At 30.8% G+C, this 23,701-nt stretch overlaps 1 protein-coding gene and 1 long non-coding RNA gene across 5 annotated transcripts; both read right to left on the bottom strand.

Annotated features, from left to right (window-relative positions):
- Positions 1-328: 328 nt before the first annotated feature.
- Positions 329-5,018, bottom strand: LOC120088538 (zinc finger protein CONSTANS-LIKE 9-like). 4 transcript variants are annotated; one of them, XM_039045923.1, is made up of 5 exons: positions 4,766-5,018; positions 3,298-4,010; positions 2,421-2,651; positions 1,453-1,757; positions 329-1,143 (listed from the first exon to the last, which is right to left on the bottom strand). In XM_039045923.1, the coding sequence occupies exons 2-5, from the start codon at positions 3,883-3,885 to the stop codon at positions 1,014-1,016; spliced, it is 1,254 nt and encodes a 417-aa protein (XP_038901851.1). In that variant the 5' UTR covers positions 3,886-4,010; positions 4,766-5,018; the 3' UTR covers positions 329-1,013. The 4 variants fall into 4 exon arrangements, with proteins under 4 accessions (XP_038901851.1, XP_038901850.1, XP_038901852.1 ...); XM_039045922.1 differs by having other exon boundaries at positions 4,867-5,018; XM_039045924.1 differs by lacking the exon at positions 4,766-5,018 and having other exon boundaries at positions 329-880; positions 984-1,143; positions 3,298-3,885.
- A 12,708-nt stretch (positions 5,019-17,726) lies between these two features.
- Positions 17,727-19,891, bottom strand: LOC120087792. The gene is made up of 2 exons (XR_005484683.1): positions 18,394-19,891; positions 17,727-18,072 (listed from the first exon to the last, which is right to left on the bottom strand). It is a non-coding gene; the product is annotated as an uncharacterized LOC120087792 (long non-coding RNA).
- Positions 19,892-23,701: the final 3,810 nt, after the last annotated feature.

The raw sequence follows: 23,701 nt of genomic DNA, 5'->3' as shown, positions 1-23,701 counted from the left end.
TGATATCTCTGATATGGACCCAAAAAGAGTTCTAGCTCATGGTTTATTAGATCAAGAAGCCTGAATCAATTTAACTTCGTATATAGATTACTTGAAGAAATGAGATTCAAGTAATTGTTGAATGTTGAAGCAAAAAACTTTATTCAACATGTAGAAGTAGAAGTAAAAGGAATAAACAAACTCGTAGCCTGAAATAAATGGTAAACTTTCGAGTTCTGATCAGCTATACTAGAGACAATCTTTAAATGAATAATCTCACTATCATTTTCAAGCTACTTGCAACATCAAAATAGATTTACATTCATAGGGTAAATGACATTTTTTTCCCTTTAAAAGAAGAAGAATTAAAGTAAAGAAAATGAATTTACAAGGTATGAGTATAATTACCAAATCTCTCTCAACTGCACATGCAATTTATTACCTTACATTTACAACTGGGAAAGAGGAGAAAATCTTATGTTCAACCTTGTAACCATAATCTACTACTACTAAACTCAACTCATCTTAATGTGTTGTAAAATATGCTGACTTTGTGCTATACAGACAAAATAATATTTTGGCAATGGTGGGTCTTGTCACCCAACAAGCCAGGTTTCAGATCAACAAAAAAGAAAGAAAGAAAGAAAGAAATAGTCAAGTAAGTGTAGTTTCTGACCAACAAGTATCAGTAAACAGATATTTGTAGAGGAGCTGGCCTTTACGGCAACTACCAGTTAAATCTTGGAGCAAATCTTCTGCTGTCTGTATTATTGGATGGGATCATAAACTGAAGCTCTAGTCGATACACCCTTTTCGATCTGCCCCGGAAAGTTTAGTCGTTGAACCTTCTGTACTCGCTTTTTCAAATCCACCTTTCGTCTTTGGGCGACATTGAACCTTCCTGTGATATAATCAGATAGCTTATCATCATGCATTGAAATTATTCACTTGGTTAGATAAATAAAGAATGCATCTTTCCAAGCAAACATCAGAGTGATTCATTCCTTTTTGTAAAGCATAGTTAAAAATTGTACTCAGCAGCTTCTAGCCTGGTTCAGTGGGTCGTAATCATAGGCCTCTCCAGCCTTCACAAACCGTCCCTTCACACGCCTTCTGACATCGGCTCTCGCTTTGCGAGTGGCATATCTCACTGTTTTCTCAAACCTACAAGGTCATTGAACTACAAGTGAGGATTGAAAACTATGATGATCCATGCAGGATGAGGAAAACAGGATTTATGATGTGACAAGTCAACTCATAACAAAAGAAGCAATCAGATCATAAAGTCCATTCTGAAGACAAGAGGACTATCACTGTCACTCTGAGGCTGGGACAGCTAACAGTTAGCTCTAATGAAGGCAATGAAATGGAAAACATAAAGATCCACTGCCCCACACCAGCCCGGCAAGAAGAAAGACAAGGATCAGGCCACTAAGTTCAAGAATCAGAAGCGAAGGAGGCAACAAAACTTACTTGCGTGTCTTCTTTTTCTCCTTATAACGCAGGACGGCGCTGTTACGATCAGTAGATGGGAAGGAACTTTCAGGGCCAGGGGTACACCATGGAGGCTCACCCATTAGAAGCATTGAAGAGGCTCCACAGTCTTGATGGTCACCAGCACTACTCTCACCAGTAAGGCCAGAAAATGACACACCTGATTGGGCTTGCCTTGAATTAAAACAGAGAATCGGTTCGGTTTTAGTACTCATCACTGAGTCAGCAGAGGCACCATTGCTGCAGGCTGGCTGCATTGATTTGACAACTCCGATGGAAGAACCCTGTAGAAGGTCATTTCAGTTCCAGTATGGCTTTCAAGTGAAACCAGACAAACATTGCATTATGTACAATACACAGGTAGATGCATACATGAGAAATCTGATTTCCAGTTATCCTGAAAAAGTGAGCCCAAACTGCCAAGGAATATATTTCTACCTTGAGCCGGAGTCCAAGTTTTCCTAAGAAGAGGCAAAATTTTACCTTCTAACTTCTCTTTATAACTTTTCTACTTCGAAAATTTTGAGGGGACAAATTAGAGAGAGATTTTAAAATCTTTAGCTTTTCAACCCAATTGTTTTACTTAACACAACACGACTGAGAAGGATGCCATTTCTTCTTCACTCCACTCCTGTTTCAACCTAATAGATCCCTATCCGACCTAGATGGCTTTTTGAATCTTTTATCAAGTCACCAAGCTGGGCTCAGTACTCATAGAGCGCTCAATCAAACTAACCTCCATAACTAGTTATCAAGCATCGCTTTGAGGACATCGAAAGAATAATGTTTAAGAGTTAAGACCAAAATGTGTGATAGTGATATCCAGAACACGCCCTTATAGAGCATACGGTAAACCAGACTAGATACAATGGAAGAACAATAACAGAAATATTGGCTAAAGAACCTTGTAACAACTGAAACTGAAATAAATACATTAAAACAATCACCTCTGCAGCAACTGCACTGTGGCAAACTGAATCTTCAAAAGATAGGCCTTTTGCCTCAAAAAAGCTATCAATTCCACTGTTCTCGAAAAATTCTTCAGAATGATTAATGCTCATACTAAATAGCTCCTCATAATTTTCAAGATTTAAATCCATTTCATCCATATCAAACTCCTTGTAGAGATCATCATCCTCACCACAGAATTCCGCAACTTTTGTTCCAGGACAGCAAAACTGCATGCCAAAAATGTGATGCCTCAAAAGATCCTTGACAAGAACCAATAAGCAGAAATTGGGAAATCTGCAGCAACATGCATTTGCCATATGATGACAATCAACCAAAAAAATCTAATCATGTGTTAACAAATAAAGTTCAAGCTCAAAGTATTACCCGCACAACCATATCATTTACGATTTCTCAAGTGGATCTATCAAAAAGAGTTGTGAGAACATTATTTGTAATGAGAATGAAATTAGGATTTAAAAGAGTTCATGATTATTCAAAGAAACTTCAACGTCAGATTCATGTCCAAATGTGAGAGAAACGAAGGTCGGAACAGAATTTCAAGCAATATCTAATGTTAAATGATGCTTATGGTAGCTCTGCATGAAGAGAAAATTCAAGAAAATGTCATAACTAATATCACTTAATCAATGGTTCTAATAAGGGGGGCTCATAGAAAAGCCTTTTGTAATTTCATTGGAATCGGGATTCCTTTTGAAGTTTCATCACACCAATGAAATTGTTTCTTATCCGAACGACAAATCGCTTTTTTTGAAAAAATGTGCAATGCCTCATTACAAATGCCAGAAACTATATTTGCAGGGTTCCAATAATAAACTTGACAGCAAAACAAAGTACAAGAAATTTATCATTCACCTTGGGTAAAGCCACATTAGCCAATTCAACTGGCTGATCTGAAGTGTAAGGCCTAGAACCAAAATCAATGAGTGAAGATGATCCGACCATAACATTTGACTTTTCCCTGCTGCAAACATCACTGGCTTCAGTTGATCCAGGCATTCTTTGACCGGCGATGTTCTCCGAAAGGCTCCAGGCACCCCCCAAGCTATTCTCAGCAATGCTCATCAATCCCAACTCTTTCTCACAAGCATCATTTACAGAGGGAACATCCAAAACAAAGGACCAGATGGAAGAAAGTTCTGCAGCTGATGGACAACCAGAGTAACAATTGATGGTTTGCCTCTTGTGTGATGATGAAGCAAGGGTAGATGTGCCATGACCTGTCCAGTCACAATTTTGACACAGAGAAACCCTCTCATCAATACACCTTACCATGGAGGGCTGCAAATGGCATCTTTCGCACAACAGCGTTCTTGTATGTCGCCTCGACAAGGCGTTAGCCGAATGGACATTACGATCACATGATAAGCACAAACAAGCAGCATCAGATCGGCAGTAAACCATTGATCTTTGATCCCCACAAAAATCACACATGAAACCCATGTTTGTAATTGACTTATCAGATCTCTCTGAGTTCAAATTTTCAGAACTCTTGTCAAACTATGAAATCTTCAAACCACAGTAGGTTCTTCAAGGACTGCCAAATGTGGTGAATTTCTTTCCAAAACCTTCAAGAATTTGATATGACACAGATTATTACTGCATATTTTGTACAGAGAAAAAGCAGGACATTTGAAACAGAAAGGAAAACAAATTGGAAAGACATTTGTATGTTACATAAAACAGACATGTGACTGTTTACTGCATTTATTTCTTCTGATCCTTGCAACCATAACAAACCAGGTCAAAACCCAGAAATAGAAAACACATGTGAAATTATTATTTTTTTAAAAAAAAAACAAAACAAAACAAACAAACAAACAAACAAACAGCTCATTTAAATAGAACTGATTCCCAAAAATACCATTTCAATGTTCTACTAAAAAGAAGATTATATGGGCAGATCCAGAGGGTCTGGATCTCTAAAGAAATGAAACAGAGCAAAAGAAGTACAATCCAGCACAAGAGCTAACCGGTTAGAAGAACACAGACCAAATTATCTCAGGCACAATAAAGGGAAATATATATATATAATTTGAGGGTATTAAAGGGATGAATATAAAAGGAAGAAAAAACATGGTATTAAGGCATGAGAATTCTGATAAAAGGAATCAATCAAATAAACTTGCCTTGAAAGGCAAAAAAGAAAACAAAGCAAAAACTTCCATTTGCAGAGCATGACATAGAGAAAAACCAGAGATCAAACAGCAAAAAGTGGCTCAATCCGGATGATCATAAGCATAATATGCCAAAAAAAAGCATCAGGATTCCACAAGGGGAAAAGGGTATGGGAAAAAACAGCAAAGAAAGACAACTACTGTACCAAAGAGAAAAGGATGAGTAGAAGAAGGAGCTTTTGGACAATAATTTAAGAAAATAATTGCAGCAAAAAGAGAAGGAAAAAAAAGAAAGAAAGAGAGAAACCCTAGAAGCTGGAGGTTTCTTGAATGTCTGCTTTAACTTTGTATCTATGTTGAGAGAGTCACAGAGAGGAGGATGAGAGGGGGAGATGTGGATGTGGGCATATCATATGATGAGTGTACAGAAAAATGTGACAAAAAGGTTCAAAAAGCAAAAAACTTCTCTCTTTTGGCAGATAAAAAGTGCAAAGAGAGAGAAACCAAACCTTCAAAAAGGTCATCAAAAATGAATTTTATGTTCAAAGTGGGACCATGTCCTTTTCCTTCTCAAACCATTTCTTAGGCTTAGCCCATTTTCCCTTTCCTCTCTTTTTAATTACTTTTCTTGGATTAGATTGGAAGATTAGTGTAACCCAAGTGGAATTAAAAAAATAACAAAAAATAAGTGTCATATAATTAATTTTTTATTTAATGTGTGATTTATGTCCTTCTATACTAATAACTAATAAAAAAAAATCATAGCCCTTTATTCCATTTGGTTTCTAAATAAAATATTAAAATAAATAGTCATTCAAATATTTTTAAAAAATTATATAAAGTATTTTCTTCACTATGATCCATCAAATGCTCATATATAAATTATGTTGATAAAATATAAAATGTAACTTGAAATTATAAAATATTTTTAAAATTAAATATAAAGTTTGACCACTTTTTTATTCGTTACAATATGGTTTAAGTTTGTGGTTAAACAAATCTTAAGCAAATGATTCAACAAGTCATAGATTATCAAATTATTATTTTATTATATATACTTGCTCCTCTACTCTCCTAATAATGAAAACTTTATTTTATTGCTTTATTATTAAAATAATGTTTTTAGGAAAATCCAAATACAGATGATGAGCTATTAAAAATATAGTATTATAAATATGGCATGGTTAGATTTTCTTAACCTTTTTAAGACAAAAAAAGCTATTTCAAGACTATTTCTCAAATAATTGCAATGCTTTAGTTTATTTGGTCAACATTTTAGCTTTTCATGGTTAGATATTATAATTTTTTTCTAGAAAAATTATTTTAAATGATAAAACTGAAAATATTTATAAAGAATAGTAAAATATCACAATCTATTTGTAATAGACTGCAATAAACCATGATTAATCTATCATGACACAAATAAATAAAGATAGTAATCTATCTCAATCTATCGTGATAGACTATGATATTTTGTTATATTTATAAATATTTTACTTCATTTTCTTATATTTGAAAATAATTTTTTTTTCTTTTATGAAAATTTTCAACCGACTATGGAATAGGACGAGGTCACAATAAATAATTTATTTCTAACTAATTTTGGAAATATAGATGTGGAATAGTTTCACTAAATTGACTTATAAAATGCCTCCCTAATTTGGAATGTCGGCAATAAAAAATTCAAATTGCATTTTCTTTTAACACATTTTCTTTAAGTAAATGGTTTAGGTTATATTTTTTTACCAGATTTTTATACACAAATTTGTTTGACTTCTACTTGAATGTTTCTACTAATATTCAGTTAGTATAATGAAAGATTATTAACAAACACTATGAATAAGTTCAATTTTGTATATAAACTATATGATAGACTATTGACCAGTGCTGGTGGTCGACCATGGTCGAGTGAGATGGGTGACGGTTAGTTATGGTCATATTTGGCAGGAGACGACAAGCAACGGTGGACGATAGTTGCCAATAATGTTAAACATGGCAACTTCTACTGGTTAGCGATAGACGACCACGACAATGGATTATTACATATTAGTTATGGTTAGCGATAGTTGCCAATAATGGATTGTGATTGTCAACTAGAAGTGTGAGAATATTTTGGTCATTATTACATATTAGGAAAATTTATGTCACAATCGCACTTTCTGAAGCTTCATTAAGCGATTGTACGGCACTTGTTCCCGCTTACGAACAAGTCAACCAATTCAAATACGAATAGCCAATGGCACACCGGGTACCTCTCGTAACCTTTACCCCTGTTTTGGAGAAAACGGGTTTAGAGAAAAGGTTTTCGCAAACGGTTTGATTGTAAGAATAGAGAAGAGAAAGATTGTAGTAGGCTAGAAAGCAATAAGCAACAACAACAGCTTTATAACATACTACTTTGGGTATGGAGAAGTGATGGAATTCCAACTAAAAAAACTCAAAAATATTTTTCTTTCTAAAGTTTAATTTCAAATGTTTCACTCAAAATGATTTTTTCTCAAACTCTTTTTTCTTTCAAAAATTCATTTCGAGTAATTATTATACATTACAAATCTTGCTAAAACGACTTCTTAGAAAAAGAAATATTTCAAAAGTGCATCCAAAAACAAATTTAATTTCAAACTTCAATTCATCAATTCATTATGTTTTATTATACATAGACAAAACTATATTTGTTTAAAGTAAATTGGTAAATTCAGATCTAAGACATGCAATGCAGGTGGTTAAAAACCTTTAGCACATAAATTTTTAAATAAATATATGTATAATTAAATTTAAATAACAAATAATATCTAACCTGAAATTTTAAAATAATAAAAGAGACAATTACTAAAGCTATATATATGTTTTATTTGATTAATTTGTAATAAATATGAAATGTGTAGGATGTAGTTGAAAATGTTTGAAACATAATTTCATAAAGTGAAATATAAATTGTTGAACAAATATAATTTTTTTTTTGTAAATGTTAAACATGAAGTTTGAAAACAATTATATTATTAGAACGAGAGAAGATATTAGGGGTGTCCAAATGATCCGACAACTCAAACAACGCAGACTACTCGATCCACATTTTAGGGGTTGGGTTGGGTTAGTTTTAATCTTGAGTTGAGTTGGGTTGGATTGCATTTTTTATATTTTTTTCAGGTTAGGTTGAGTTCGGGCTATACTTTTAAAAATCTGGGTTGACCCAACCCACTCGAATCTCTAATATTATTATTATTATATTATAACTTATAGATATTATAACTCATATATAGTTTTATGATGTTTGTATGAAGTTTGTAATAGATATCTTGGATTTTGATATTTAACATTTGACTTTTATGAAATTTTAATTATATGTTGTACACAAATTTAAGTATTTTAAGTTAATAAAAAATATAATAAATAAATAACCCACCAAACCAATCCGACCTCAATTTTAAGTGTTGGATTAAGTTGAGTTGGAGACTTTATTCGGGTCATTTGGGTAGCCAATCCGATCAACCCAAATTTTTGGATTGATCCAAAAAAAATTTCCAACCCAAACTAACTCATGTATACCTCTATTAAATATTTTCATTTATAATTTTAAATGGTCTTAGGTAAAAATAGATTAGCCGTAACTTTAATAACAACATACATTTATTTTTTTTAGTTTGAAACCATGTTGTATATCTTCTAAAACACTTCGAATTTTATAGAATTGAATTTTTTTCTTTTTTCTTTTTTACAATTTAGGAGATAGAGGCTAATATTCTATTTTTTTATATAAAAAAATTCTTTCACAACATTTTTTTCACTTCGTCAAAATATTAACCATAAACATTGAATTTTTATTGAATTCAAATAAAAAGTAACAAAAAATAGATAAATATAATTTTAAAATATATAAATGTACATTAAAAGAAATTGTTAAATTATATTTACGTGTGTTTTCAAATAAGTTCTCTATAAACAATTATATCTTTTTAAAATTCAAAAATAAAAAAATAGAATTATTTAGATACATATGCTTGCTTCTATTGGAAAAAACATAATGTTTATTAGATATTATTAAATAAATTATTTACATTTTTTAAGGAAAAACTTCAAATAGTTTTTTGAATTATATTTTAATTTACCAACTTTTTTATTAATAAAAATTCAAAAAAAAAAAAAAAAAAAAAAAAGAAAAGGGTTCCATAAAGAAAAATAAATAAAGATGGTACAAAACAATATGAAAGAACTTAAAAACAAAATAGAAATTTTCGAAAGTTCTAATAATAAAAAGGGAATGTAAACTTTGAATTCTCTTAGAATTTCGATTGTTATGCACCTCGTTGAGTTGGAGGGTTTGGGAAGCCATCTTGGAGGCCCCAATGTCTGTGATGCTTCGTCTACCCTTCTCCATCTCTCTCCCCAATCCTAATGGTCTCCATTGACAGTTGGTTTCTGGAAATTTAATGTTGATGCGGTTTGGTCCAATGATAGAGATAGAGGTAGTCTTGAGTGGATTGTTTAGGATCACTACGATCATGCGGTTTTTGGAGGTTGCAAATTTACTAAGATGAAAATAGACATTGGCCTCTTAGAAGTGGAATCCATTTTGGAAGGCATGATAGACATTAAGCAGGAATAGGCCAGAAATAACCCACTTTATTTGTTGAGTTTGAAACGTTGGAGGTCATCAAGCTTCTCTGAGGGTTTTATTGACGACATTTTTTTATTGGAAAAGATGTTATTACCGTTCTCTTTTGTCATGTTCCTCTGGAGGAGAACAAATTTGCTATTATAGTTTTGGCATTCTCCCATAGTTACTCTTTGATATGAAAAGATGTTTTTTTTTCATATGGTATTCACTCCATCATTTTGGATGAAGAGATTAGTATATAGTTTGGAAGGTACGTACACAGTACCATCAACCCTTCATGTTTATGTATGTATATATATAATCCAACATCTAAACTTGTCACATTCTCTATTATAGAAAGGTCCAAGATGATGACAAAGAATGAAATTTCCCATGAGATAGGAAATTGGGAGGTCATCTTCACTTGGAAGGGATATTTTTAAAACAAATACAAAGTTTAGAGATAATTCATGTAATTTTGCTGAAAAAAAGCCAAGATTATCCATATTGATTGGAAATTGCTTGAACTTTCATATGAGGAGCCCACAAAATTATTGACAGCCCAACCTCATTATTGAATTCCCCATCATTTCCTTCACACCCGAGAAAAAAAGAGCCAACTCTACTTTTCCCTACTTGGATGACCATTTAATTTTTTTTTTCTGATTCTTCGTTTTAAAATATCTGATTTTAGTTTTAATTTTTAAAAAACAAAAATAATATGTCCTTAATTAGTAACTAATAACTATTTGATTTTTTGTTTTTGTTTTTGAAAACTAAGCATATTTGACCCATTTTCTTATAATGAAATACATATTTCTTCGGTGCAATGGTTGAATTCTTAGTCAAATTTTAAAAAACAAAAATAATTTTTTGAAAACTATTTTTTTTAGTTCTCAAAATTTGACTCGATTTTTTAAATCATTGATGAAAAGTAGATAACAAATGAAGAAATTTGGATGCGAAAATAGTGTTCCTAAACTTAATTTTAAAAAATAAATACAAAAAATAAAATGGTTATCACAAACCATTGTATTGGAATTTGGTTAAATGCGAAAATAACTCGTTTTATTTTTGGAATTTGGTTAAGAATTCAACCATTGTATTGGAAAAAAAAAAAAAAAAGTAAGTCATGGTAAGAAATTGGCAGAAAATAAAATTAATTTTCAAAAACAAAAAATGAAAAACAAAATTATTATCAAATAGGGCCTACATGTTTCATACTGATTTTGGATTTATATTTTTTAAAAAGTAAAAACTAAAAATATGTGTGATAATTGTTTTTAGTGTTCTGTTCTTTTAATTAAAATCTATAAGCATAATTGATAGTTGTGTTTTTTTTTTTTCCTTTTTATTTTTAAAAATTCAAAATACGTTTTGATGACCTTTTTAGTTATATATTCCTTTTGATAAAAATAAAATCAAACCTTTTTTTTTTTTTTTTGCAATATTTGTTCATCTGATATACATAATTATAAAACTATATATTTATTTTTACTTTTTAAAAAGATTCATATTGATAATACAATATTAATATTTTAAATGTATTTTTGCATCATTTTAAATGTATTCATTCATCAAAAATAAAATAAAAAAATAACAAAAAAATATATTGACAAAATACAAGAAAATAAATAAAAAAATATATTGACAAAATACAAGAAAATAATTTTATTATTGGAAAGAAAATTACATGAGAATGAGGAACAATTAATTTGACTCGATGAATTCAAAATATTTCCTTATGACAATTTGTTTCCTTTACACTTTGTGAATAATTTGTATATAAAAGAGAATAAGATTCGGTGAAATAATTTCCTATGTTTGTGACAATTCAAATAGTTATATCTCTTGGTATGAAGTTGTACAAAAAGACATACTATATCCTTTTATTAAGTTTGTGTCATTTAGAAAAATATATATATATATATATATAATCTCTTATGAAAAGTTGAGTTATTCTAATTTTTTCTAAAATAAATTAATTTTATGAATATTTTTCCTCAATTTTAACTTTTAATTTTGAAATTGTTTAGAAATAGAAGTTATTCATGATTAAAAAAATGGAGAATTGATTTAGATTTGAAGGGTACAAAAATTATTTAATAATTTTAGCCAAGTTATGGGTCTCTGTCTCTAGAAGTTGGAGGTTCAATCCCCCACTCCATAATTATTGTACTAACAAAAGGAAGCATTACTTTAAAACTAGTAATTAAATATTGTATTAACGTGCATATATTTTCAAAAAATGGAAATAGGCTTTTAAAAACATTTTGTTTTCATTTTAAAAATTTATAAACAATTTGAAAGGATACACGAGTACCCATCACGGATGTTTTCCATAATGCACAAAGAATATATTTGACAGAAACAGAATACACATGATCAACTAAGCATATATATATATATATATTAAGAAGAAGAAAAGATTCGGAAAATGTACCTTTGAAGACTAGTCTCTTCACGATTTCCTCATCAAAAACTTCGAACACAAACAATAAAAACACAGTAACAAGTGTTCAAAAACAACAGACATCACCACTGGAGACCTTGGTATTCTCGGAGAAGAACCGTAGAGAGTTTGTGTGCTTTTTTGAATAATTTGGAGAGGAATGGTTTTGTTTTGAGAGAAAAAATACTTTTTCAAAACCTTCAACAACTTTAATATTTTCAACACCTTACAATTTCAACACATTTTGAAGTATTTATAATAGTGTAAGTGGAAGATGAAAGAACATTTCTTTTCATATTCTAAATAATAATGAGAGAATTTATTCAAGAAAATGAAAGGTTTATAAGTTATTTGAAAAAAAAAATGAAAGGTTTATGTAATTAAAAAATATATATAATTAAATAAAACTAATTTTCATTTAATAAATATGTAAGTTAATTAACAACCTATTTTATGTAATTAAAAAGCAATGTAATCAAATAAAATCAATTTTTATTTAATTTATTTATATACTTTAATTTAATACTACAAAAACAAATTCTCTCAATTATTTAATATAAATCAAATTCATATTAAGTTTTTTATTTTCTCTCAAATTATATCTCATATAATTTTAAATCATTCTCTTTATTAATTTGAACAGTTTAAATTAATTCGAATTAATTCGATTATTATTTTTATCCTAATTGAGCTAACGAGGGGACCATATGTACATATAGTTTGAAGCTCCAATGGTACTCGATTAATTAACCAAACTCTTTGATTAAATTAATAAACTTCCATTAATTGTCATTCATTCTGCTAAAGATTGATAACGTACTCTTCACACTATAGATGTATTTTTGTGTCCATTGCATATAACCAAACCACAGTTCGTTGACCCTTCACAAATTGTTCGTAAGTACAGCTGGACCAAAAATTACCGTTTTGCCCCTTATAGTTACATCTAACTCCTTTAAGTACCATTAATCCCTCTCATAAAAAGTCATAGTCCAACTATGACCAAACCCTTCTCAGGCCAGGAGAGGGTAAAGTACCACATTGTTTAAGCCTCAGAATCAACCAAACCCCTCAAAGAACCGCCTTCATGCAAGAGTTCACAACTCACTTAGGATTCAGATCAAGTCACCTATGGTTATCCAGAAAAAAATGCAAATATCATTTATCAACAGCTTTATATAGAGACTATACATTTCATGGTCTAGTCTTATACAAACTCTTTGCATAGAACACCCCTACTCACATGTCTACACATGAATGATCAGGACCAAATCACTTGTAGCACTTTACAACAATTGTAATAACTACAAAGCAAGCTATATTCATAGTGTCACCAGGATAAGGTATCCAGCCTTATCCATCTATTACAGACCGTTTAGATTATCACTAAAACATTATTCACCTGTATGTCTCTACATACATGTTTAAGGTTTAAAAAATAACATTGCATCTTAGTTTATTGGTTTTCGTGGATAAATGCAACTAAATGATAAATAAAATACCTCTTTATTTGATAAATAAATTATTTGTATAATATAATTACAACTACAAGATCCACAAGATTTAAGGCATCGACCCAACACAATTCTAACTACGTCCCTACTCTTTGCACACAGCGGCTGTCGCTCCTACCAATTGAATGGCCCGATGAAGTATTTGGATCACAGCGACGTGGGCAGTTCACTGGCTACAACGTTGTAGGAAATCCACTAAAACTTATCATTTAGATGAGGGAGAAGTCGTAACAAGGTTTCCGTAGGTGAACCTGCGGAAGGATCATTGTTGATGCCTAAATATCAAACAACCCGCGAATGCGTTTACGAATTAACTATCCGCATTAGGGGTGATAAATAATTCTGAAAACGTTTTTAAAATTCGAAAATAGAAACTTGAATTTTCAATCAAACATACATATTTTTAGAAAACTAAAAAATCAAAAAAAAACAAAAAAACAAAAAAACCAATTGTTTATCAAATGGCCTCCTAGTTCTTCAATTTAGAAAACTAAATAATGAAATTAATCTACTTATTTGAAGGGTTTGTTAATATGAATAAAATACATTTTTGGTCCTTAAGATTTGAAATTGATATCTATTTAATCTCTATGATTTCAAAAATGGCATGTTAATCTTGAGATTTGAAACAATAATTCTAAATGGTCTCATGTGATCATCAGTGAACAATTTTGGAGGAAAGAAAAGGATAATGCTTATAAAGATTTTGTGTTGTTCATCATTTTGGAGGAAAGAAAAGAAAAAGATACTACGTAATATAAGAAACAATATAAAATCAATGGGAAAATATATATTTTTTATTTCCAAATTTTGATTATAATTTTCATTTGGTCCTTAGATTTCAAAATGTTACACATTTAGTTCTTGAGTTTTGAGTTTGGTTTTAATTTAATTATTAGGTTAAACTGTTATAATTTTACCTTTATATATGAATTTTGTTTCAATTTGGTCCATAAGTTACAACACTCACACAATTTTAACTTCCATTTTTTACTAGATGTTCTTTTTTTATCTTTAGAGTTAATGTCTGTTAATAATCTTAAATCACTAATTGACCCAAAAACTTGAACTGATAGATGAATGCGAATTTAGTTATAGAAAGTTTTGAAGATTTAATCTAGTTCACAAACGAAATTTAACAAATATCCTAAAGTTGTAATATATTTCATTTCTATATTTTCCCCATATTTTTGGACAAGATATAACCTTAATAATCATTCTCTCTCTTATTAAAGTTTTAAAATTCTTACGATTTAACATTAATTAAAATTCAATCGGAAATTAAATTAAATATTAAAAAATCCATATCATCAATTAATACTGTATATTGTAATTACTGTGGGGTATTATTTAATGAATATTATTTTGTTCTTTCACTTATATGGTATTTATCCCTTCAGTTTAGAAATACTTTTGGTTAAGTTTGTTTTTTTTTTTTTTCCGTTTTGGATTATTATTTAATAAATATTATTTTATTCANATATATATAATGTTTATTTCAAATATATGCAATGTCATTTCAAATATGTATGAGATTTATTCCAAATGTATTTACAACAAATACAAATTTAATATTTTGTATAATATATATCTCATATTTAATGTTAGTCTTGTTTCTATTGATATATATATTCCACATACTTTATCATATATACACATGTATATTATACTAAGATAGATGACATCCTCTGATTATTTGAAATATACCCATATATATTTGAAATTGAAAACAAATTGTACAAATAAAATTCATATATACTATGTACTATAAGCTACCGGACTTTTATGTGCAAGTTATTAAAAAGTGTTAGACTTGTGAATATGGTAGTTTTTTTCCTCCATACGTGTCTTCTCTTATTTCTATTTTTTTTTCTCATTATTACTTTTTAAAACGTTTGAAATTCTATTTTGTTCTATATGAATATGGAAAAAAATCATTTAAGGTATGTGAATACGAAACTAAATCATTTAAGGTATGTGAATACGAAACTTTTTTCCACATGTGTCTTTTCTTATCACTCTTTTTTCTTATTATTATTTTTCAAAATGTTTGAAATTCGTGGAGGGTGATATAGACATTTGGGCTAGATTTTTGTGTAATATTTCATCCATTAGACTAGTCATGAAAGAAAAAAAATAGGGAGTTCAATTTTGTAATTAGATCTACATGATTAAGTTATATGTATAGAAAGCCCTTAATTATATATCATCTAATACTCACCTTAGTTGTGGTAAATTACCGATTGACCCAAAAGCTCAAGAAGAATTTAATTATATAACATCTAACAATTAATTAAAAAAAACACATATGACATACTCAGATTCACTATTTTTTTTTTTAAAAAAAAAATAAAACATAAAACAGAATTCATATCCCCTATTAAACCTAACCCAAAAAAATGTGAAATTTATATGAAATTTAAAAATGAAGTGCCTAACCAACTAATTTGAGAATAATTTTTAATAGCTTCCTTCTATTATAATTAAATAATAATAAATAAATTGTTGGTTCAGCTTTCGATTTATGATAGAAAATTAAAGATAAAAAAGGACCAAAACCTGTACCAAAACACCCAATTAAACTGATACATTAAAGATAACACCGCATAAAGTTGTTGGTTCGAATGATAACATCATACAAAATCTAATGAACAAATCTTCGTTTTTTTTTCTTTTCTGGCGCATAGTTGGTTGAAATAATTCATTGTTAGTATGTGGGGTTATATTAGCCTATGTATAGAGTGCAAAGTATTTTAATCAAGGTTCAGAAACTTGTGTTTGGAGTGTTTATTTATTTAATATGAGTTATTTTTAAACGATGACATCTTTGAATTGTCTTGAAAAATATTTTTTAAAAATTCATTTAAATTTAAACATTCTTTTTTATAAAAGTGTGTTGTGTATGGTTACATTTTCTCACAAATGTTTTTATACATAAGTTTGTTTGGTTTACTATATAATCGAAATAGTTCTATTAATGTCAAATTATTATAAAAGAAGTCTATAAAACACTACGAAGTTATAATTTCAAATTTGTATTTTAAAAACACTTTCACTAACTGAGCTTTTTTTATTTTGTCTTTTTAGTACTTGATGAACTGGTTGTTAGAATTAGTTCATTGGTGATGATTAATGAAGTTGGTTGCTGGAGTTGGAGGTTAAAGATGGATGTTGTATTTGATAGTTGAAGTGATCGTCAAATGTGGATGTTTGAGTTGATCATCGAAGTTGGGCGTCGGAGGTCGTTGGATGATGATTGTCTTCCAAGTAAGGTGACAATAGTCGTCAAGAGTGGTTGTTGTTAGAGTTAGTTACCTTTTGATAGAGTCATTGGAAACATTTGAGAGAGAAAAAGTTGATAGTTTTAATCAACTCAACTCAAGTTGATGGGTAAAATAATGAGTTGGTTATTTTAACCAACTTAATCCAACTCAAGTTGGTGCCCCAAAACCCCTAGTGTGACATACAATATGTACCCATGACTAAAAGGAATGAGGTTCAAATATCTTTATCTCTATGTCAAACTAAAAGAAAAAATTAAGACAAATATCAAATTAGTTTATACCCTTCTCCAAATTTCGTTCGGCCAATATTGTGTAAAACTTATAATTTGAGTCAATTAAACTTCTAAATTTTCATAAATCCAATCAATTTAGATTCTTTCATTATGATTACCTTTGAAAATCATCCATATATTGATTTTCAACTGCGTGTAAACTTCTTCAAATGTCGATTTTCTAAGATAGACAATTAAGTAAATGCATTGACAATTCTAAAAAGAAACTCTTACTAAGACACTAAATTGATTCATTTATGACAATTTAGATGTATAATATTGGATACAATTATAAGTTTCACACGAGGTTTTCCCAAACGAAACATAATGAAGTGTGTAAATCAATCACCCACAAAAATTCATAGTTCAAATTAATACAATTATTAGTTTGTGTAATGACCCAACCTTACAAGTACTGTGACAAGGGTCATTACTCATACTCACACACTTACATTCAAACCATTTTGACCATTTAAGCATAACTCTATGGAGGTAGAGATGACAGTTTCGAATCAATTTATTAAATCAACAAATGAACAAATAGATAAATGTTCATTTGGGGTCCCTTAAAAACATTTGCAAAGAAAACATTCAAAACAATAAAATATTCTATCTATCGTTAAAACCAAATTTCAAAACATTTAAATAACTAGAGACATAGACTGAGCAGAAACAATTTCTATTGTCCTCATATGGCTCTGTCATGAGTGCCATCTATCACTCACTAGCCTATTCCTATCATTACCTGGAAAACATGAAGGAATAAATTATGAGTATTTTTATACTTATTAAGTACCCACTAGTGGGCCCTCTAAGTAACATGTTAACCATTCTATCTAGGCATCGGTGTATAATCATAGCATATCAGTCGTGGTGATCCCAAAGAGTCACATATCAGTCATAAATGTGATCCCAAGGGAACACATATCAGTCAAATGCATGTAACTCGAAGGTACACAAAACAATTGTAGGTGTATCTCGAAGGTACACATATTAGTTGTAGGTGCAATAATGAGGGAGCACACATCAGTCACAAGTATGTACTCGAAGGTACACAAACAATCATAAATGTGCACATAAACAGTCATGGGTGTGAATCTCGAAGGAACATACAAACAGTTGTAAAGTGTACACTTGCTCGAATAAAAAAGCTAACAATCACCATAGAAACTTAGCATGCGTTAGTCCACATATAATCATTTATCACAAACATAGTCACTTAACTCAAGAAAAACTTACTAGAATGCTCTTAGCCATCTTATCATGACATTGCGGTCAAAACAGTCCAAGCATTGTCATGTAGTTGGGATAATTAGTTTGAAGGCGAACCAGTACTAAGACACTTACCTTAATTAAATTCAAGCAAAGGAAATTCTATGAAAAACTTGATCCAACCCCTACAACATAAAACCAAAATTTTAATTAACTTTAGAGCCCAATTCCATCCACCAAATTATCTAAATATTGCCAAATTAATTTCAGACAATTCCAAATATCCTTATCCAAGGTGTGTTGGTTCAAACATCATGTCAATAAAAACCCCAAAACTTATCAAAATCTTGTTGAAACCGGTGTCACACCATGTGGACTAATACCTCAACTCCTCTCAAAACTTGCATCTAAAACCAAAATAATGTGGGTAAAACCAGTTTCAATGCGAACTTAATGGATATTCAAGATCCATTCAAGAAAAAGCAACAAATCCCCAAAAATCTTACCAAAAACTCAAGATTCCAACGAAGTCATGTTTGGAGAACTTGACAGCGGAGACCAGCAGACGCACAGCGGCGAAATCTGAGGCTGGGCGTCGATCAGAACGGCGGCGCGGCTAGAATAAGGCAGCGGCTTGAGGGCGGTCTGGCGTCGTCAGATCTGAAGAAGAGAGAAAAATCGGCGCTCACCGGTGGCGCTAGACACTGTGGACGGAGGCGAGCGAGATCGGCGTTAGCGTCCGGAAGGTCGGGGTGCGGCAACTACTGTGGACGTTGATCGGAGGACGAGCGGCGGCCAGAGAAGAAGAAGAAAGTGGCAGCGTTGATCTGAGGCTGAAAATCGAGAGGGAGACACGGGGGAGGAAGGGGGGGGTTTGGTTCACGCACGCTCAAGAGGAATAAGGGGGAAAATATTTTTACTTTTTACCCCCTTTTTCCTTCTTTCCACGAATTTCGAGGCTCTGTAAAATTAAAAAACTATTTTATTTCCACTCCATTAAAATCATAATTTCACAAATATAAATATATTTTAAAAGCCATTTTCCATCTCCTCGATATATTTATATATACATATTTAATCTTTTTTCTTTTTCCTCCTTAAAACCTCAAGATCTTCACCAAATCAAACAAAAAATTCCAAATCTTTCATTAAATTTAAACCAAAAAAAAAAAAAATCTTTTATCCAAATAATCCAATTATCTTTTCCAATTAATTCAATTATAGCTCAAAAAAAAAAATCTAAAATTAAAAGGAGATAAAACCAATATTTTCAAGGTAATTAATTCAAATCTCTACTCAAATGAATTCACATTAACCAATAAAAATTTTCAATTATCTCAATTTGACCCTAAATTCCAAAAATTAAAGAAAACTAAGACTCAATAAGTTGAGATAATTAACTAAAATTTTCTTGGAACTCGGGATGTTACCGTTTGTGTCTTAAAAGTTCTTGAAATTTAAAAAGCATCTTAGGCATCCCTAAATTTTCAATTTTATGTTTAATACATCTCAATTATATTAAAAAAATTAATAATGACTTGTAGGTTAAATATAAAATTCAATTTTATGTCTTATAGGATTCAAAACTTCAATTTGGGATTTGTTTAACAACGTTCTTGTTTCTTTTTTTCATTTTTCATTCTTCAAGAAACAATTTGTTTGACCGCCTTTTTCATTGATTGTTTCTTGATCTAAAAAACATTTCTAAACAAAGGGTCAGTTTACTTTTGTATTTATGAAAAGAAAAATACTTTGATGTAGTCGAGCCAATTAAAATTTGGCACATGTCAATTTTGAAAAAAATATTATTATTATTGTTATTGGTGGTGGTGTGTATGTATAAAAATGGGGAATATAGAATTTAGGTTTAAATATTACACTCGTGGAAATGAATGTATAGCACAGTTGGCTATTTGTCTCATGGGCGACACTCCTCCATTTGAACCCCAAGATGGGGATTCACATCTTAGTTGAAGCAGTTAAATGTTAATAAATTTTATGGCAATTGAATTATTTAAATTTTGAATTTTAGTTTTGAATTTAAATTTTACAATTTGTATAGTTTACTATTTTTATTGACATAATTTAAGACAAAGTCGTTGAGTGAGAAAAAATATTGTAAATTAAAATTTTAGCAAAACTTGAAAGATAGAAACATTTTTATTATTTTTGTTAATTTTGCATATTGAGATTGGTTTGCATTAGATAATGTAGGCTTTTGATATTTTCTTTAATTAGGATAGATATTACGTATTTTTGTATTATTATACAACTAAATTATATTTAAACTTAAAAAGATAAAATATAAAAGAAATAAGGAAAAAACAAGAAACTAAAAATAGTTATCAAATAAGTTTTTATTTTTGTGTCTTCTTTTCAAGAAACAAGAAATAATAAACCCTAAAAAAATTGTTACCCATCATTTTCTTGTTTTAAGTTCTTAAAAAATTGAAAACATGACTATTATCAAATGGGGTTTCAGTGTCTAGTAGGTCAGTGAATTTTAAACAAGAGGATGAACGTATTAATGACCTATTTAACACAATATTAAAATTGAAAGGATGTATTGGACATGACATTGTTTAAGAACTTATTAGATACTTTTTAAATTTGAAAGAACAAATAGACCTAGATGCGAAAATTCGAAAACTTATGATTTAATTAAACTATTGCTAATTGCATTTAAAATATAATTATTCTCAATATGTTATTTTAATCTCCAAATTTGAATGAAGATGACCAAAATGAGCAAATTAAACGAGATATACCTTCAACCAATGTTCGAATCTCCATACTCTCTTACTGAATTGAAAAAAAATAGTGAAAATATATGTTTTTGAATAATAAATATCTCTATGAATAAAATATATATTAAATTAGTTGATGTAGAGATGAAATACGATTATTACTTTAAAGTTAGATGATTAATTTTCCACTATAGTAGAACAAAAAAGAAAAAAAAAAAGAATAATGAAAGAACTCTCTAAATTAATTAAGAGACCAAAACAAGTGTTTAAATAATTTTAGAATCTAAAATAGAATTTCAAGGCTTAATACTCTTTTAAAGTTCAAGTAAAAAAAGGGGAAAAAAAAACTCTTCTAAAGTTGACAATTTATTTATAAAGAAATTACACGTGGGAAATGGAGAAGGAGAGTACATTTAAATTGGTAGCCGAGCAAGATATTGGTGTATGAATGAATAAATTATTGAATTGATTCTGCAATAAATTGAGAGCCCACTCGACTGATTATGATTGGACATCTCATTATTATTCAACCACTCATTTTTGCTTTATAAAATCTCATGTGTCATGTTTGGTTAAAATATCTTTTCAACTTTCTATTTTAACTTTTAGTTTAGAGTGTTTTTTTCTAATATGAATTTCATTTTTTTTTCCTGAAGTGAGAAAATCGTTATTATTGGCCTATTTGGAGGCTAAATATCGTATGTGAAGAGTTGATATAATCTATATATATCACTGTTTGACCCACTAATATATCATCTTCCATTTTCACTTCTTTTAACATGTGCACAGTAATTCTCATCTAACAATTCTATTAGCTTCTCCACCCTCTCACTTCCTATGTTTCCTCTCTTCTTATATCCGATCTCACTCTTGTCACTCTCTCTTCCTTTCATGGCCCATTTACGTTTTTATTTGTTTATTCTTTTTTTAAGTTTATTTCATTATACTTCGGGTGTGATTTTTTTCCACTATATCCATTTTATTAAGAAACCATGGTATTCCAGTCTACTTCCATGCACCCATTTTTTACCTTCAATTTACATACATCGTTTTTTTCTCTAGTGTCCTATGATAGCGTATATTAATAATTTATTATCTATAAATTATGTCATTCAAGTTTTTATTTTTATTTGCTTAGTATATCAATTATTTATTTGTATAATGTGTAAGGAAGAAGACGAAAGGGTAGCTGAACAATCGTTGTCAAAGACTAAACGATCGTTGAGAGGTGAAGGCTAAACGATTGTTGGGAAAAAGGCTAAACGATTGTTGGGAAAAAGGCTAAACGATTGTTGGGAAAAAGGCTAAACGATCGTTGAGAAAAAGGCTAGACGATCGTTGGGAAAAAGGTAAACGATAGGACAAGCGTCTACACGATAGAGGTAAGCATGTAGACGATGGGTAGGAGACTGCATGATTAGGTTGATCGTGTAGGTGACAGAAGGTGGACGATTGGGTTGAAGTGTACACGAATGAGAGTACACGATAGGATTTAGACGATAGAAGAAATTCACTATACGATTGGTAGAGAGCATAAATGATAGAGAGAATTGATTAAGACAATCGGCCTTCACGACCTGTATCACTCGTCGTGTAATGATATTTATTAGCATAAGAAAAGCCACATGACAGAATGTTAATGGTCTACAATAACAACCATGAAAGAGAAAATACATGTTTAACCACTAAATAATGGAACCTGAAGTAGAAGAGGAAAAATGCAGAAAAATGAATAAAACTATGTTATTTTTCTTCAGTAACGTTGCACTCATTTATCATCCCCCCGCAAGTGAACGAGGAGTTGTCGCGACTGTGAGCTTGGTTTTCAAACTGAGATAAAGAGGACTCAGTAAGGCTTTTGTCATGATGTCGGCTAGCTGATCCTCAGAGGGAAGGAATCGAACTGAAAGCTATTTGGAGGCAACCTTTTCTCTGAGAAAGTGAAGATCAATCTCAAGATGTTTTATCTGGTTGTGAGGCACAGGATTGGCGGCCATGTAAGTGGCGTTGAGATTGTCACAAAGCAGCAGGGGGTGGAGATGTTATTGACACCAAGTTCAGTAAGAATTGATTGGATCCATAAAACCTCAGCGACAGCATTGGACAAACCACGATATTCTAATTCGGCACTAGATTGAGAGACGACCTTTTACTTAGAGGAGCTCCATGAAATGAGGATTAAACCAAGGAAGACACAGAATCCACTCGTGCTTCACCTGTCATCCGGGCAGCTGGCCCAATCGGCATCTGTGTAGCAAGTCAAAGCCAAAACAGGGGACTTTGTTAGAAAAATACCATGATTGGTCGTGCCTTTGAGGTATTGAAGGAGCCGTTTTGCTGTTTGAAGATGTGAAGTGGTTGGGGTGTGCATGAACTGACAGAGCTTATTGACACTGAAGCTAATGTCTGGTCTGATCAGCATACAATATTGAAGAGCACCAACTAGGCTTCCATATTTAGAGGGGTTGTCCAGCAATTATCCATCAGTAAGGGACAATGAGATGCCAACAGTCATTGGAGAGTGAATTGGCTTGCAGTCAGTGAGTTGTGCAAGTTCAAGAATACTATGAATGTACTTGGACTAAGACAAGTGTAGATGATCTGAAGAGCGAAGCACCTGAATGCCAAGGAAAAAAGATAGATCACCGAGATCTTTAAGTGCAAACTGAGTATTCAAGCAAGTGATGAAGTGTTGAATAATGGCAGGGCTATTTCCAGTAACAATAATATCATCAACATAGATAAGAAAAATAATTAAAGTATGTGAGTTGCGAAAATGAATATGAATGTATCAGACTTTGCATTAGAAAGCCCCATTGTGTCAAGCAGGTGCTGAGCTTGGAGAACCATGCGCGAGGGCTTTGCTTGAGGCCATATAGTGCCTTATGTAGCAGTAATACATGATCAAGGTGTTTATCACTGATGAAACCAAGTGATTGCTTGATGTATACTTCCCTAGATAGATCACCATTGAGGAAGGCATTGTGTACGTCAAGTTGTCAAATGATCCAGTCTTGGGATAGAGCAATTGACAGAACAAGTTAAATGGTAGTAGGCTTGACTACTG

Source organism: Benincasa hispida, chromosome 10 (assembly GCF_009727055.1).
Source record: "Benincasa hispida cultivar B227 chromosome 10, ASM972705v1, whole genome shotgun sequence".
Classification (NCBI taxonomy): domain Eukaryota; kingdom Viridiplantae; phylum Streptophyta; class Magnoliopsida; order Cucurbitales; family Cucurbitaceae; genus Benincasa; species Benincasa hispida.
The sequence above is the reverse complement of the archived record's forward strand: the minus strand, read 5'-3'. Positions and strand labels throughout refer to the sequence as shown.